Source organism: Odocoileus virginianus, chromosome 20, assembly GCF_023699985.2.
Source record: "Odocoileus virginianus isolate 20LAN1187 ecotype Illinois chromosome 20, Ovbor_1.2, whole genome shotgun sequence".
Taxonomy (NCBI): domain Eukaryota; kingdom Metazoa; phylum Chordata; class Mammalia; order Artiodactyla; family Cervidae; genus Odocoileus; species Odocoileus virginianus.
In genome coordinates this window covers 17,509,949-17,522,317 of record NC_069693.1, presented here as the reverse complement: position 1 = coordinate 17,522,317, position 12,369 = coordinate 17,509,949, and the positions used below count along the sequence as shown (strand labels likewise).

The 12,369-nt window shown below is 61.4% G+C and overlaps 1 protein-coding gene across 2 annotated transcripts in view; it reads right to left on the bottom strand.

The window, feature by feature from the left end:
* Window positions 1-1,554: 1,554 nt before the first annotated feature.
* PEPD (peptidase D) overlaps window positions 1,555-12,369 on the bottom strand; it is a 118,148-nt gene continuing 107,333 nt past the window's right edge. For both annotated transcript variants that reach the window (XM_020899266.2, XM_070450993.1), the window contains exons 13-15: window positions 5,960-6,144; window positions 2,530-2,721; window positions 1,555-2,092 (exon numbers count right to left, since the gene is read on the bottom strand). In XM_020899266.2, the coding sequence (XP_020754925.2) occupies window positions 1,955-2,092; window positions 2,530-2,721; window positions 5,960-6,144 (515 nt within the window). In that variant the 3' untranslated portion in view covers window positions 1,555-1,954. The remainder of the gene's footprint in view (window positions 2,093-2,529; window positions 2,722-5,959; window positions 6,145-12,369) is intronic.

Here is a 12,369-nt window from a genome sequence, read left to right as displayed (position 1 = left end):
TCTGCAAAACTTGGAGACTTAGAACTTGAATGCAGCCTCTGAAACATGGGGCGAGGTAGGTGACTACTGTGTCCATGAGTCCTACCTGCAAAGAATGCCCTTTGATTCACCCACCTGGGTCCAAGCAGCCATTTCTGTCCCCATTGTCCCTCTGGGACAAAGAGCACTTAGTTACTGAGATTTCTCCTTGAACTTTTTTATCAATTTGCTTGATAATCAGAGCAAACGTTATATGAAATGGGCAGTTTTGGTATAAAACATCTAAAGGGGAGGAAGGAGAAAGATGTATTTTTCAGTTAACACAACTGAAGTGTCCACTTAAGAGTTCCAACCTAATTTTAACTGGTTTTATCCTGGGGGTGGGGGGAACTTGAAACCCTGTGCATAGAATGTGGCTTGCAGGTACAGCTGGTGGTGAGAACGATTTGGGCGAACTCAAACTGACCTTCAGAAAGACAGCCATTACTCAAACTGCCCAATATCATGAATAATCATTATTAGGAAACATATCTGCTTGTCAGCAGGAAACCTTAAAAACTGGATGTTATAAATCTTACAATTTATAAAAAATAGTGATTTGAAATGAATACTGCTTTATTTTAATGCGGCCACATCACAAGCACTTTTGTACTAGTGGCATAGAAGAAATCAGTTAGTGCTCCTCTCCTCAGTGACTTAAACAGTCTCTGGCTTGGGCTATGGTTTCCCCATCCTGTCAAGGCGTCATCAGTGACATCTGCCCTTCTAACCTGCCCTCCACCTGGGCTCAAAAACTCCCAGACATGCAGAGACAACCCTGGGATGGTGTGCAGGATTCTAGAAGCTGGCTGCGGAGTGGGGGTGGGTCTGGGAGACCGTGGGAAGGCTGGGCAAGCAGAAGAAGGCCAGGTGTCCGGCCACTGGGCCGGGTGGCCCCAGCGCCTCAGAGTGGAGTTCGGCCAGCAGGCTCCCATTCATGGGAGACAAATGGACTCGGCAAACGTGGAAGGAATGAGAGAGCTCACCTTTGCCATGGTGCTGCCTGAGGCAGCAGTGTCTCTCAGACAGATGCTGGCTTTACTAGCACATCTCACATGAAATGGAGACCAAGGACAAGGAGTCTGCAAGTCGCAGGTTCTCAGGTAACTGCTTTAAATGCTACGCAGTTACGACCACTTCGGGAATCCAGATTTGAGGCAGTGCATGCGTGCATGTTCAAGTCACGTCTGTCACCCCATGGGCTGTAGTCCACCAGGCTCCTCTGTCCAAGGGATTTTCCAGGCAAGAATACCAGCATGGGTTGCCATTCCCATCTCTGGAGGATCTTCCCAACCCCGGGATCGAACCTGCATCTTCTGTGTCCCCTGCATTGGCAGGTGGATGCTTTACCACTGAGTCACCCATTCAAAAAGGCTTCTTATGCTACAGTCCTCCTCTGCACCTGTGCAGAGGCAAGACAGCCCCACCTACACATTCAGGCCCCAGAGGGCTGTGCAGGGTCACTTTCCAGGTCTAAGCATGTGTTCATCTGCAAAGGGAAAAAGAATGGGTGGGGGGGCGCGATGGGCACAAAGGTCCATTTTAGGAAATCTTTTATTGCAAGTTCCATTCTGTGTATTGATTTTGAGAGAAAACACTAGAAATGCCCCTTTCCTGAGAATACAAATGACAGCGAAATACACATTTAGTTTCTAGTAAAGAGAACAGGATTATTGAAAATAATGTGATAATTGAAAATTAGTATTCTAAAAGCTGCTGTCACTCAAGCAAAGTAAAGACATTTAGATGAAGGGTGTGATCCCATAGAAGGGTAGTAAGAAAGTTTCTCCAGGGAAACAGCATATTGGGTGTGATCAAAGGCCGATGATATCGTGTGTGATTTCTGAGCACCACTGGGGCCGATCAGCAGGCCGCCCTCCAGGAAGCAACTTGCGAGGCCGGGGTCCAGCCCCCTGCCCCGGGGCACACCGTGGCTCTACTTGGGGCCAGAGAAGGGAGCAAAGGCCTTGTCCTGGCCCGCCATGCACGCTTCCACCTCCTCCACCGTGCGGGGCACGCAGGTCAGCAGCTCCATGCCAGTGTCAGTTACCACGACGTCCTCCTCGATCCGGACCTGGTCAGATGGATGGACGCTCGTTATTTCTGAGCTGCCTTTGTGCGCTTAGTTTGAGCATCAGGCCCGACAGCTCCAGGCTGAGTGGGAAGAGCCCTTTCTGTGGAGTGGGCAGCACGGCCCGGGTCGGGGTGCTGGCCTTAAGGCCGCTGTGGGCAGCTGCTGGGCGGAAGGCGCCTCCCACAGGACATCTGCTCCTCCACCCGCCCACCCCGGCTTGCCCCCTGCCAGGTGGGTGGGAACCCCTGGAGTGGGCAGAGGTTTTGTAGGAAATCTGTGTCGCTTGTGTTGAGGGCTGGTGACAGACCATGAGGAAGGGTGGGCCAGGTGCCTCTCAAGTGAGGAGAGTCAAGACTGTGCCTCCTGTCCTGGAGGACAAAGAGGGGACAGGTTGGGGGGGCAGGGGAGGGGGCGTTCTGGGAGCAATCAGCACTCACCCCACCAAAACCACGGAAGCGCTGCAGGACCTCGCGGTTAAAGAAGCAGGCGCGGGCCGGGTCGGCCAGGGCCTCATCCAGGAGGTGGTCGATGAAGTAGATGCCCGGCTCCACGGTGAGCACCATGCGTGGCTCCAGGTGCCGAGCGGTGCGCAGGCGCCGCAGGCCGGGTTCGTCAATCCGATCCACGCCCTGGGTGGGGGTAGGGGGGTGGTGGGGAGAGGATAGTGAAGGGGGGACCCAGGAGGGCACAGCCCCAAGCCAAGGCCACCACCTCGGCGGGAGGCAGACAGAAATGGGTAAGTGCGCAGAGCACCCGCCCCTGTCTGTGCAGGCATCCACACGTGGGGCCTGGCTCAAGCCCCTTGGGTCCTCCTGGAGCCGCGGGAGGCTCTGTGACCTCGGGGGTCTCCAGCCCAGACTCGGACTTGCTGGGTCATCCACGGTACTTCAGATAAAGCCCTCTGCTCTCTGCACGCTCCCCTAGATTTCTTGTGTCCCTGCCCCTTGTCACCCCTAGAACTGTGCCCCATGGACACTCGTGTGCACACACCCAAGGCACACTGCCCCTGCTGACCCAGGGGGTTGGCTGGGGGTCCGGCTGCCTTACCCAGGCCCTCTCCCCTCCAGGGGAGCAGTTGAAGCCAAACCTGTGAAGCCAAAAAAGCTCTTAGGAGGCTGCAGGGCCTCCCAGGCTGCAGCTTTCTTCCAGGCAGCTGGTTTCCAGGCAGAGTGGAAACCAGCCCTGAAGTGCTGGGCCTGGCTCCCTACAAGCTGAGGCACAGGTTTTCCGTGTGGCTTTCCAGGAAGAGGGACAAGTGCTGTCAGGACACCAGCCCTGGCTTATGTGTGCACAGATGCACACTCACCCCGTGTGCATGGCCTGGGGGTGTGGCCCACGAGGAGTGCATAGGGCAGCTCCACACCACGCCATGCACTGAGCCTCCGCTGGGCTGTGGGGGACTGGCTCTCAGCTCTCTCCCCCAGCACTCACATGGGCATGGCCGATGGGGCAGGTGGCACCTAGGACACTTGCAGAAATTTCCCTGCCTTCCCCAAGTCCTGGAGGCACCCGTCCGGCCCTTGGCCAAGGCCTGGGAGCAAGCGCACAGCAGGCAAGCTTTCTGGTCGGCCTCTGAGCTTGCCCTGCCCCACTCATGGCTCTATGCTGGAAGCCCAGCTGCTGGAGATGGAACTGTCATTTCTGACTGTTTGGGGGCCAAGAACATCAGACTTCAATTAGTGGTTCATGTAAGGTAACCAGAAACGGGCTGGCTCAGCCTCCATCCATGGCTGGGCACAGCAGGGAAGGCCGTGACCATGGTTCCACGAGGGCGGGGACAGCAGTGCACGGCCGTCCTGACCAGGTGTGAGCCAGGCTAGGATGGAGCTGACGAGGGGGCACCAAGGCTCTGTGACCCCGGGCACAGACGCCCACCTGGTGTGGTATTTGACCCCACAGTACTATGTGCCTGGAGGGTCTGGGCAGGAGGGCAGGGGACACAGGACGGCAGTCTGGGATGACGGTCCCTGTGCTCAGGTGAGAGGTGCTGGGTGGTGGGTAGCAGGTGCCTATCTCTTGCCATCTGAAGCCTGCGTCTGCCCCCTGGGCAGCCCCTCCCCTCCCTTCCCTTCATGCTGTCCCCAAGAGCCAACCCTTTCTTTCCAAGGCTGTCAAAGTCAGGGACCTGGCGGACGCTGAGAGCTGACGAGGTCTTGCCTCCCTGATCTCCTTGGTGGCTGAGGGGCTGTGCCAAAGGCGGGGGGTTTCCTCAAACTTGTACAGACGGCCTTCTCTCCAGAAGATTCCAGGACCACTGCTCAGACTGGGGGTGAGGGGTGAATGGAAGGGATCCAGGGGGCACAGGAGGATGTGCCTGCCCCCTGCCCACTGACTAGGAGTCTGCGCTATAGGCCTCACCAAGGGACGGCCAGATCAGGGCTGGGAGAAGGATGGAGGAGGGGCTGAGTAGGGAGAAGACCCCATGAAGGGGAGAGGCCGAGCGCCCAGCCCCTCAGGCCTGGGGACTTCAGCCTTGTTGGGGGTGGGGGGACCCTGCCCACATCGGGTCCACGCCGGCTTCCGCTTGGGCTCAGGGCTTAACGGGGCCTCCAATGCACTGGGCTCCGGGCAGAGGAGACCCAGATGTGTCTGAAATAAAACAAATGACTTTTAGAGGAAAAGCCATATTTTTTCCACAATGTTTATCTGTCAAAAGAATAGACTCCGTGAGCACAAAGGACTGCTTACTGGAAAAGATGAAAACAGTTTGCTGCCAATTTTCTCTGGTGGAAAAAAAAAGTGCTTTGGCGACTAATGAATAACGAACCTCAGTTAACAATGTCTGGAAGGCTCCGCTCTTGGCTCCCTGCGCACAGTGTGATGGATAGAAATTAGGAAATTAAAACTGATTTTGTTTCTCCAAATTTAACTGTTTACACTTGAGGAAAAAATAATTGAATAATAATGCTTCTCTTGAGCAATTCCCCCCCCCCCCAAAATCGTTCTTAGAGCTTTCAAAATACCCTGCAGCTAAGGGGCCAAGCCATCTTGGCTAACTGGCTAGTGGGCCCCAGGGCGTGCACTGATTGCATAATCCACCCCCCTGTGCTTCGGGCACCTGGCCAGACGGCAGAGCCGGCTCACCCCCACCCAGGGCCTGTGGAGGCTGCAGCCACCTGCCCGGCAGAGCCTCCTGAAGCCTCAAGCTTTGTCTGGGTGGTCCTTTCAAGGGTCGGTAGTAGGAGGGGGAGGGGAAAGCCTGGCCTGGAGATGCCCACACAAGCCTCCCTGTCCCGCTGAGCATGCCTCCAGGAGATGAGGAGGCCATGGGGGCCCTATTGGCCCAGGTATCTGGGTGGACCCAAGCTGAACCATCCAGCTGAACCAGGAGAGGGTGTGGCAGGACTTGCGAGGGGCACAGGGCTCAGCTCGTCCCAGGATGGACCGGTCACCAGCCTGAGGCGGCTTGTCATACCTGATGAATGAAGCCAGAGGCAGGAGGACATGATGGGCGCACTGCCAGCCCACCACTGAGACCCAGCTTTGGGGCTCCCACGGCCCTGTGGGGACCCCGTGCACTGCACACTTTCAGGGCAGGTGTTGCCCCCAGCATGCAGCCCTGGGCCCTGTGCAGAGCACACCCATTGCCTGCCAGGTTCTGTGGAGGCGGCTGCCAGAGAAGACGCCCTCGTATAAGGACCAGGGCCCTTGGGCATGGGGGGGACCGGGGCAGCGACCTGGGTTGGGATCAACCCCTGGGTGAAAGGGGTGGAGGGAGAGCAGGCCTTGCCAAGACCCCAGTCCTTCTCATCCTGCCTGATCCCCTACACTGCGGCCATGTCCCAGAGCCCCACTCCACCCCCAGGGAGGTCCAGGCTCAGCTCCGATTCACAGGCAGGCCGCTCGGGCCAACGCGCCCACACTGACCTCGGGGTAGCCTCCCACGTCGTGCACATCGAGTCCCAGGAAGTGGCCGAGCCCATGAGGCATGAACACGGCTCCCAGGTGGACCTGGACCATGGCATCCACGCTGCCGGTCAGGAGGCCGATGCGGGTCAGCTCCTCCAGGTGAATGCGGTCGGCCAGGCGGTGCATGTCGGGCCACCAGACACCTGGGGCTCAGAAGGAGGCTGCAATGAGCTGAGGCCTCTGGCAGCCTGGCCAGGGCTTCCCAGGGCAAGGTTGCGGGGAACACAGGAAGCCCTTGCATTGGCTGAAGCCGGAGAGCCTGAGGTGAGGGGCAAGAGCGATGCGGCCCAGGCGGTCTCCCTGCAGGGCTCTCTCAGCGCAGCTCTGGACTCGAGACCCCTCCTCTCTCTCCACTATGCCCTCGGGGCTAGGCTCCTCTCATCCACAGTCACCCGCAGGGGCCCAGCTCCTGTTGTGTGTTCCCAGGGCCAGGGGAGCCCAGTAAAATCTTTGGCACCAGGAGGAGAAAAGCATGTGTCCCCAAGAGCCGAGGTGGGGCGGCCTCGGTGAGCCCTAGACAGAGGCTCGGGGGGGGGGGGGGGGGGGGGGGGGGGGGGCGTCCCTGCACACCCTCGCATGGGGGGCTGAATCATCCTTGGAGCCGCTGTGGGGAGCAAAGGTTTCTGGGGTGAAGGTGCAGCCGGCGCAGCCTCCCCGGCAAACCGGCAGGGGTCTGTGGCCCTGTGGCTACCAGCACCAGGTGACCATCTCCGTGGTAGCCCAGATGTCCAAACCCTGGGCTCTAATCAAACTCATCCCGGCCCCATGTTTCTGGGGCAAAGGTCACCATGAAGAGCATCCCCAGGCACCGAGTTCTGAGGAGTGCAGGCTCTTCGGAGCTGCCTGGCCCCCAGGGAGGCCCTGAGGGGCTGGAGCCTTAGGCCCTCAGGGAGCGGCCTCCAGGAGGCTCACTGTCACTGGGGCGCGGCCGCCTTGCCCACTGGGCTCCACGAAATGAGGGCACTAGGTGCTCAGACTGAGCACAAGAACCTAGGCCGGCAACGCTCGCTGCCCCACCTTACGAGGGCGGAGCTGGGGGCAGGCCGCGTGCCAGCCGAGGCCAGCAGCCCGAGGACGAACGGGGCCAGGACAGGGTGGGACCTGCACCCAGAGAGAGGGTCCGGGCTTGACCCTGTGGCCCTCCATGTGAGGCCTAACCCTGGCTCCCACGGGGCCGCTCAGCCATGCCCCGAGGATCTCGGCTGCAGGAGGGGAGCACTGGGATTCCACACCCCAAGGGCCCTTGCTGGACCCTGCACTGGTGAGGGGTGGGCCACCAGGATCTGAGCCTCTGGGGCTGGCAGGGAGCAGATGATGGGCCCGAGGGGTAGAGGGAGACGAGACACGGGCCCTCCCCTTTCAGACACTTGCTGGGCACCAGGCCCCCAGGTGTCCCCCTACCCTGCCAGAGACAGTGGGACCATGTTTGGGGTCTTGAGCTGGCTGGAGGCCCAGGGCTGACCCAACCTCCTGAACCCCGGACCCAGGGTCTGAACTGGTGGTGCTGCACCCCGATCACCGGGCAGTGGCCAGTCCCCGGCCCAAGACATAGGGAGGCCAAGGGTGGAGGAACCCCAGTCTTGTCCAGAGACACAGCCTCCTTGGAGACCAGCCCTGTTCTACCTGCCTCAGCCCATGAAGTGGGGGTGGCGTCCTGGGGTCTGGTTACAACCACGTCGGCACGGGTGGCTGGGTCTGCACCCCTGGGGGTGGAGCCAGCACGGGGAGCTTTTCTCTGATGGTCTGGCATCCTGAAATAGAGACCTTGTTAACCAGGTCCCAGCTAGGCCGCTCACCTGCTGTGTGGCCTAGGCAGGCCTTCACCTCCGGGAGCCTCAGATGCTTCCTTTGTCAAAGAGCCATGACACTGGCTGTCAGAAAGCTGGCTCTAGAGCCTCTGGCATCTACTGGTGACCGGCTCACTAAGCTCCCCCAAACTGCCACTGTTCATCCATCACTTGTGGCCAGTCAGGCCCTAGGTTCGACACTTTATGATCAGTGCATCCCTGGGGCACAAGCCAAGCCTGCCCAGCCTCAGCCACCACTCTTTTCCTAAGACTGACTCACCCGCCTTGCCCTCCTCGGGCCGGGACCCCTGCTCCAGAAGCACACCAGAGGGCCCTGCACGTCTGAGCCTTTGCAGAGCTGGCTGGCCTGTGACCCTTCTCCTTGAGGTCTCAGCGTACACATCAGCCCCTCCTGGAGTGACCTCCCCCATCGCAATCGCTCTGCTGTCCCGGCCACTACTGTCTGCACCTTGTTTCCTGCACAAGTATGCTCACTTGCTTCTAGGGTCTCTCCACCAGGAGGGCGGCTGCCTCTCCAGGGCACACCACGGCCTGGCAGAGTGGGTGCTGGTCCAGGGGTGGGCGTGCAGCGCGCTCTTTCCTAAGGCCTGCCCCCTGCCCAGGGCCTCTGGGCCTAAGAGTAAGCCCCCAAGTAACCCTGCGAACTCCGCTCCCATCACTCAGCCTGGCCCCGGCGAACCCAGGAAGGGCCAATGCCCCAGGGCGGCTCCATCTCTCTCCGGCAGGGCCTTTTCGGGTCGCCAAGCGAGAGGCCCGGGAAGCAGGCTGACTTCAAACCTGGCTACCTTCCACAGTGCGGGGCTGCGGTCTCGGCCGGGCCCAGGCAAAGGGTGGGAATCAGGTATAAATCAAGCTCCGTGCTGGCAGCTCGGCTCCCCTCCTGTCCTCGCGGCCCCTCGTGGGGGCCGGACGTGTGGGCCCCGGCGGTCCCCGTGGCGCCTGTAGTCTTCCTCGCCTGCGCGCCCTTGGGGAAGGCCGTGCACACGGCTCTCTTGGCCGGGAGTGGGAGTTTCTGCCTGTGTGTGGTTAGGGTTGTGACAGTGATTAAACCTCCAGCAACTTGGCCCCAATGTCTGGCCCGGATGGTGGTTACAACACCCACGGCCAGGGCAGGGGCCCCTGAAGTAAGTGGAGGTTACTGTCCTCGGGCGAGGCTGCAGGGGTGGGCACAGGCCAGAGGGTCTCCCTGCCCGCCTAAGGCCCCAACGTCCCGGCTCCTCGGCCCCTGCAGCCCTTGGGCACCTCCGAGCCCTACAGGCCTGGCCAGGAGCATCGGGGGTCCCCCGAGCCTGCTCACACTGGGGACACCGCACCGAGATCATGCTGCAGAGACCAGGTCATCTGCCCTGCCCGCCCTCCCACCGCCAGCAAGCACCGAATCTCATCCTCTCTTCCGAAACCTCTCCTGACCCCGGCGCCTCCGTGGGCCCCCACCTCTCCTGGACCCTTGCCTGGCTCCTCCAGACTCCTCACCCCACTGCCTCCTGTAAACGGCCGGGACACCGGGCCATCTCTATGGAGCATGGGTCAGACCAGGCCAGTCCCCGCCCCAAGGACAGAGCCCCAAGCTCCTTGGACTGGCTTCCCTCTCCAGCTTCATCCCCACCCACTCCTGAGGTGCCCCTGTGCCTTCCACCTGCCACTCCCTCCGCTGGGACACCTCACCTTCCCAGTCTCACTGCCTGGCCTCCTGTGGGCCTCTGTGTTGAGGCTTTCTCCAGGAAGCCCTCCCTGATTGCCTCTTCCTTTGCTGCCCGAGCTGGGCAGGGCTCGGTCTCTGAACCCCGAGAAGGCGGGGCCCTCTGCCCTGCTCCGAGTCTGACAACCACGTGGCCTGACCGGGAGCCCCCGCCTCACTGTGGCTCTCTTGCAGCCTGTGCTGTGACTTGACGGGCCCAGGATTCACGTGTGCCCCCAACCCCGCTCCTCTGTGCACTCGGGCCCAGGGTAGCAAGGCGGCATCTGCGTTTGCACTGTACCACCTGCCTCTTGGCTCAGAGGGACCCGAGTCCTGGGGCCCAGGCCCCACTACGTATCCCGAGCAGCCTCAAGTCACCGACTGGCCTTTGTGCTCACCTGGCCCCCTCGGACCACACCTTCCCCTGATGGGCCAAGAGCCTGCTGGGCCTGCTGCCGGGGCGGGCTCCTGGGAGCCTCGGCAGCATCCATCACAGCCTTGAGGCCTCCTGCCCAGAGCGTGACAGGCCTGGGGGGCTCCGAGGCCCGGAGCCGAGCTGGGAAGGCAGTGGAGGGCCCCTTGAGCTACATCCTCACAGCCCATCCAGACAAAGAGCTCACTTCATCCGAAGACAATGGCCCTCAGGGGATGACCGCGCGCCAGGCCCTGGGGGTGCAGGAGGGAAGGCTCAGGGCCGGGGTCCCAGGGCAGGCCCTGAGGGCTGCAGGGAAGTGTCTGGCAGGCCATGCTGGCGCGGGGCGGAGGGCTTCCAGCCCACCCCGCCACATAGCCCTGCCTGCTGCCAGGACCTCGGGGGACCCACTCACCCTGCAGAAGGGCAGGGGCAGCACGTGCCTGGGCAGCAGGCGCCACGATGCTGAATTAAGCATGACCACCCCACGCGGTCCCCTTGTGGTCCCCCACCCCAAACCCTGGCAGAGAGGCCAGGGAGGGCGGGAACTCCCCCACTGCCCTTTGGCCAGCAGAGGGGCCTCTCCCAGGCCAGAGGGGGGACACAGGGCCTTCACCAAGCACAGTCCTGGCTCTGCTGGTTTCTGCCCTAAGGTGCCCCCAGTCTGCATGGCATGCTGTCCCACTGCCTCTGCCTGCTGGGCCTCTGTGCCCAGGACCATCTCTAAGGCTAGGCCTCCAAGGGAGTCCAGACACTGCAGCCCCTGCCCCCACCAGGGAGGGAGGCAAAGCTGGCAAAGGGACCCTGACCAGCGCCTGCAGAAAGAACGACCCTGCCCCGACTTGTGGCCAGCTTGGACACCGGCTCTGGTCCCTGCCCTGCCCACAGCACCTCCTGCGCTCGTGGGGGCCGGGTGTCCTACCGGCAAGCCCATAGGAGCCCGTGGAGACAGGTGGTCAGCCCAGGATGGGCGCCTGCCCTGACGCGGAAGCCTTGGAGAGATTTGCTTGCATGGGCCAGAAGCCGGCACGTGGCCGCTGCACCCACCCCCCCACCCCGCCGCGGGGCCGGTGAGGGTGGCGTTTCCCCCAGATGCCGCCACTGCCTGGCCGGCCCTGCTGCTCTCCCACAGCCTCTGAGCGAGCTCAGCCCTCCTTCCCAGGCTGCCTCTGCGTGGCAGGGCGGGACACTCCCCCCGGGCCCCAGGCCTGCCTCGCTCAGGATCCCTGTACCCCGGGATCCCTGTGTGCTCCAAGCACCAGCCCCTGCCCCTCCTCTGGGCATCTCGCTGTGACCCCGGCTGTCTCTATTCACTCGTCCCTGGAAGGCGCAGGAAGCAGTCACACAGTCTCTGCGGGTGTTTGTCTTGGCCCAGGAGCCAAGCCCACAAACCAGGGGCATTTCCGCTAGGACCGGGGGCTGACCTGGCCACGGCCTTTGTGCTGCTATGGGGGGTATGGCTACCTCCTCTGAGGGCAGCGCTGTGAGCACAGGACCCCTGGCCCGCCAGGCCTGCCTGGCATGCGACCCCCAGGAAGAGCGTGGCACAGCCTAGAAGAATGGGGCGGGGGGCACGCTGGGGGCTCTGCTCCCTTCCCCAGCCCCCCACGGGAACCTTGAGGCCCCAGTGCAGGCCAGGCCTGTGCCCCGCTGTGTGCTGGGGGAGGCCTGCCTTGCAGCCCCCAGGGACCACCTCGGCTGAGTCTGGCCTGGCGGGCCCTGAAGCCTTGTAACCGCCCCCAGAGTGACATGGCCAGGCAGTCCCACAGGACCTTGGTGCTGGGACCCTTTCCAGTTCAATGTGTGGCCCCCGGGACTTGCCTGTGGACCTGGCCACTTTCTGAGCAGAATTGGCGTTGCTTTGTTGATCGACTGAGCCGGCCAGGACACCAGCTGGGGACGTGCCACCCAGGGCCTGCTCAGGACCACCCTCTGTACCACGGCCTGGAGCCAGGCTCGGGTCCACACAGGTCCCTCTGTGCTCCTGGAGGGACCTGCCATGGGCTGTGGATGCACCAGGGTCTTGGGGCCATGCACCTCCATGCACTCCCACTGGCACAAACCTTTTGCTGCAAGTGAAACACTTATCACTTAAACAACCGATGTTCAAAGCTGAACAGAACCTTCCACTCCTTCTCTCCCTGGGGTAATGCAAGGATATCAGGAGGAGGAGATGGTGCCCCTTACTCGGGGTGACGGCTCCACACAGGCGGAGTTTTACAGGTAACAGGTGCCATGTACCGGGGTTTAAAGGTCAGAAAGTATAAAAGGCTCCCGGTGATCACCCTCCCTCCTCGCCGTGCCCCACCCGGTCTGTCGGTCTGTCTGGCTGGCTCCCTTCCTGCCCCTCCCGCTGTGGATTTACAAGCACTTGTGAATCCATGTTCTCACCGCCCTCGCCCTCTTCTTTATCACCTTTTGTGAATTCACCCCCTCCTGCGCTGCTCTGTCTTTATGCAACAGTCCACCC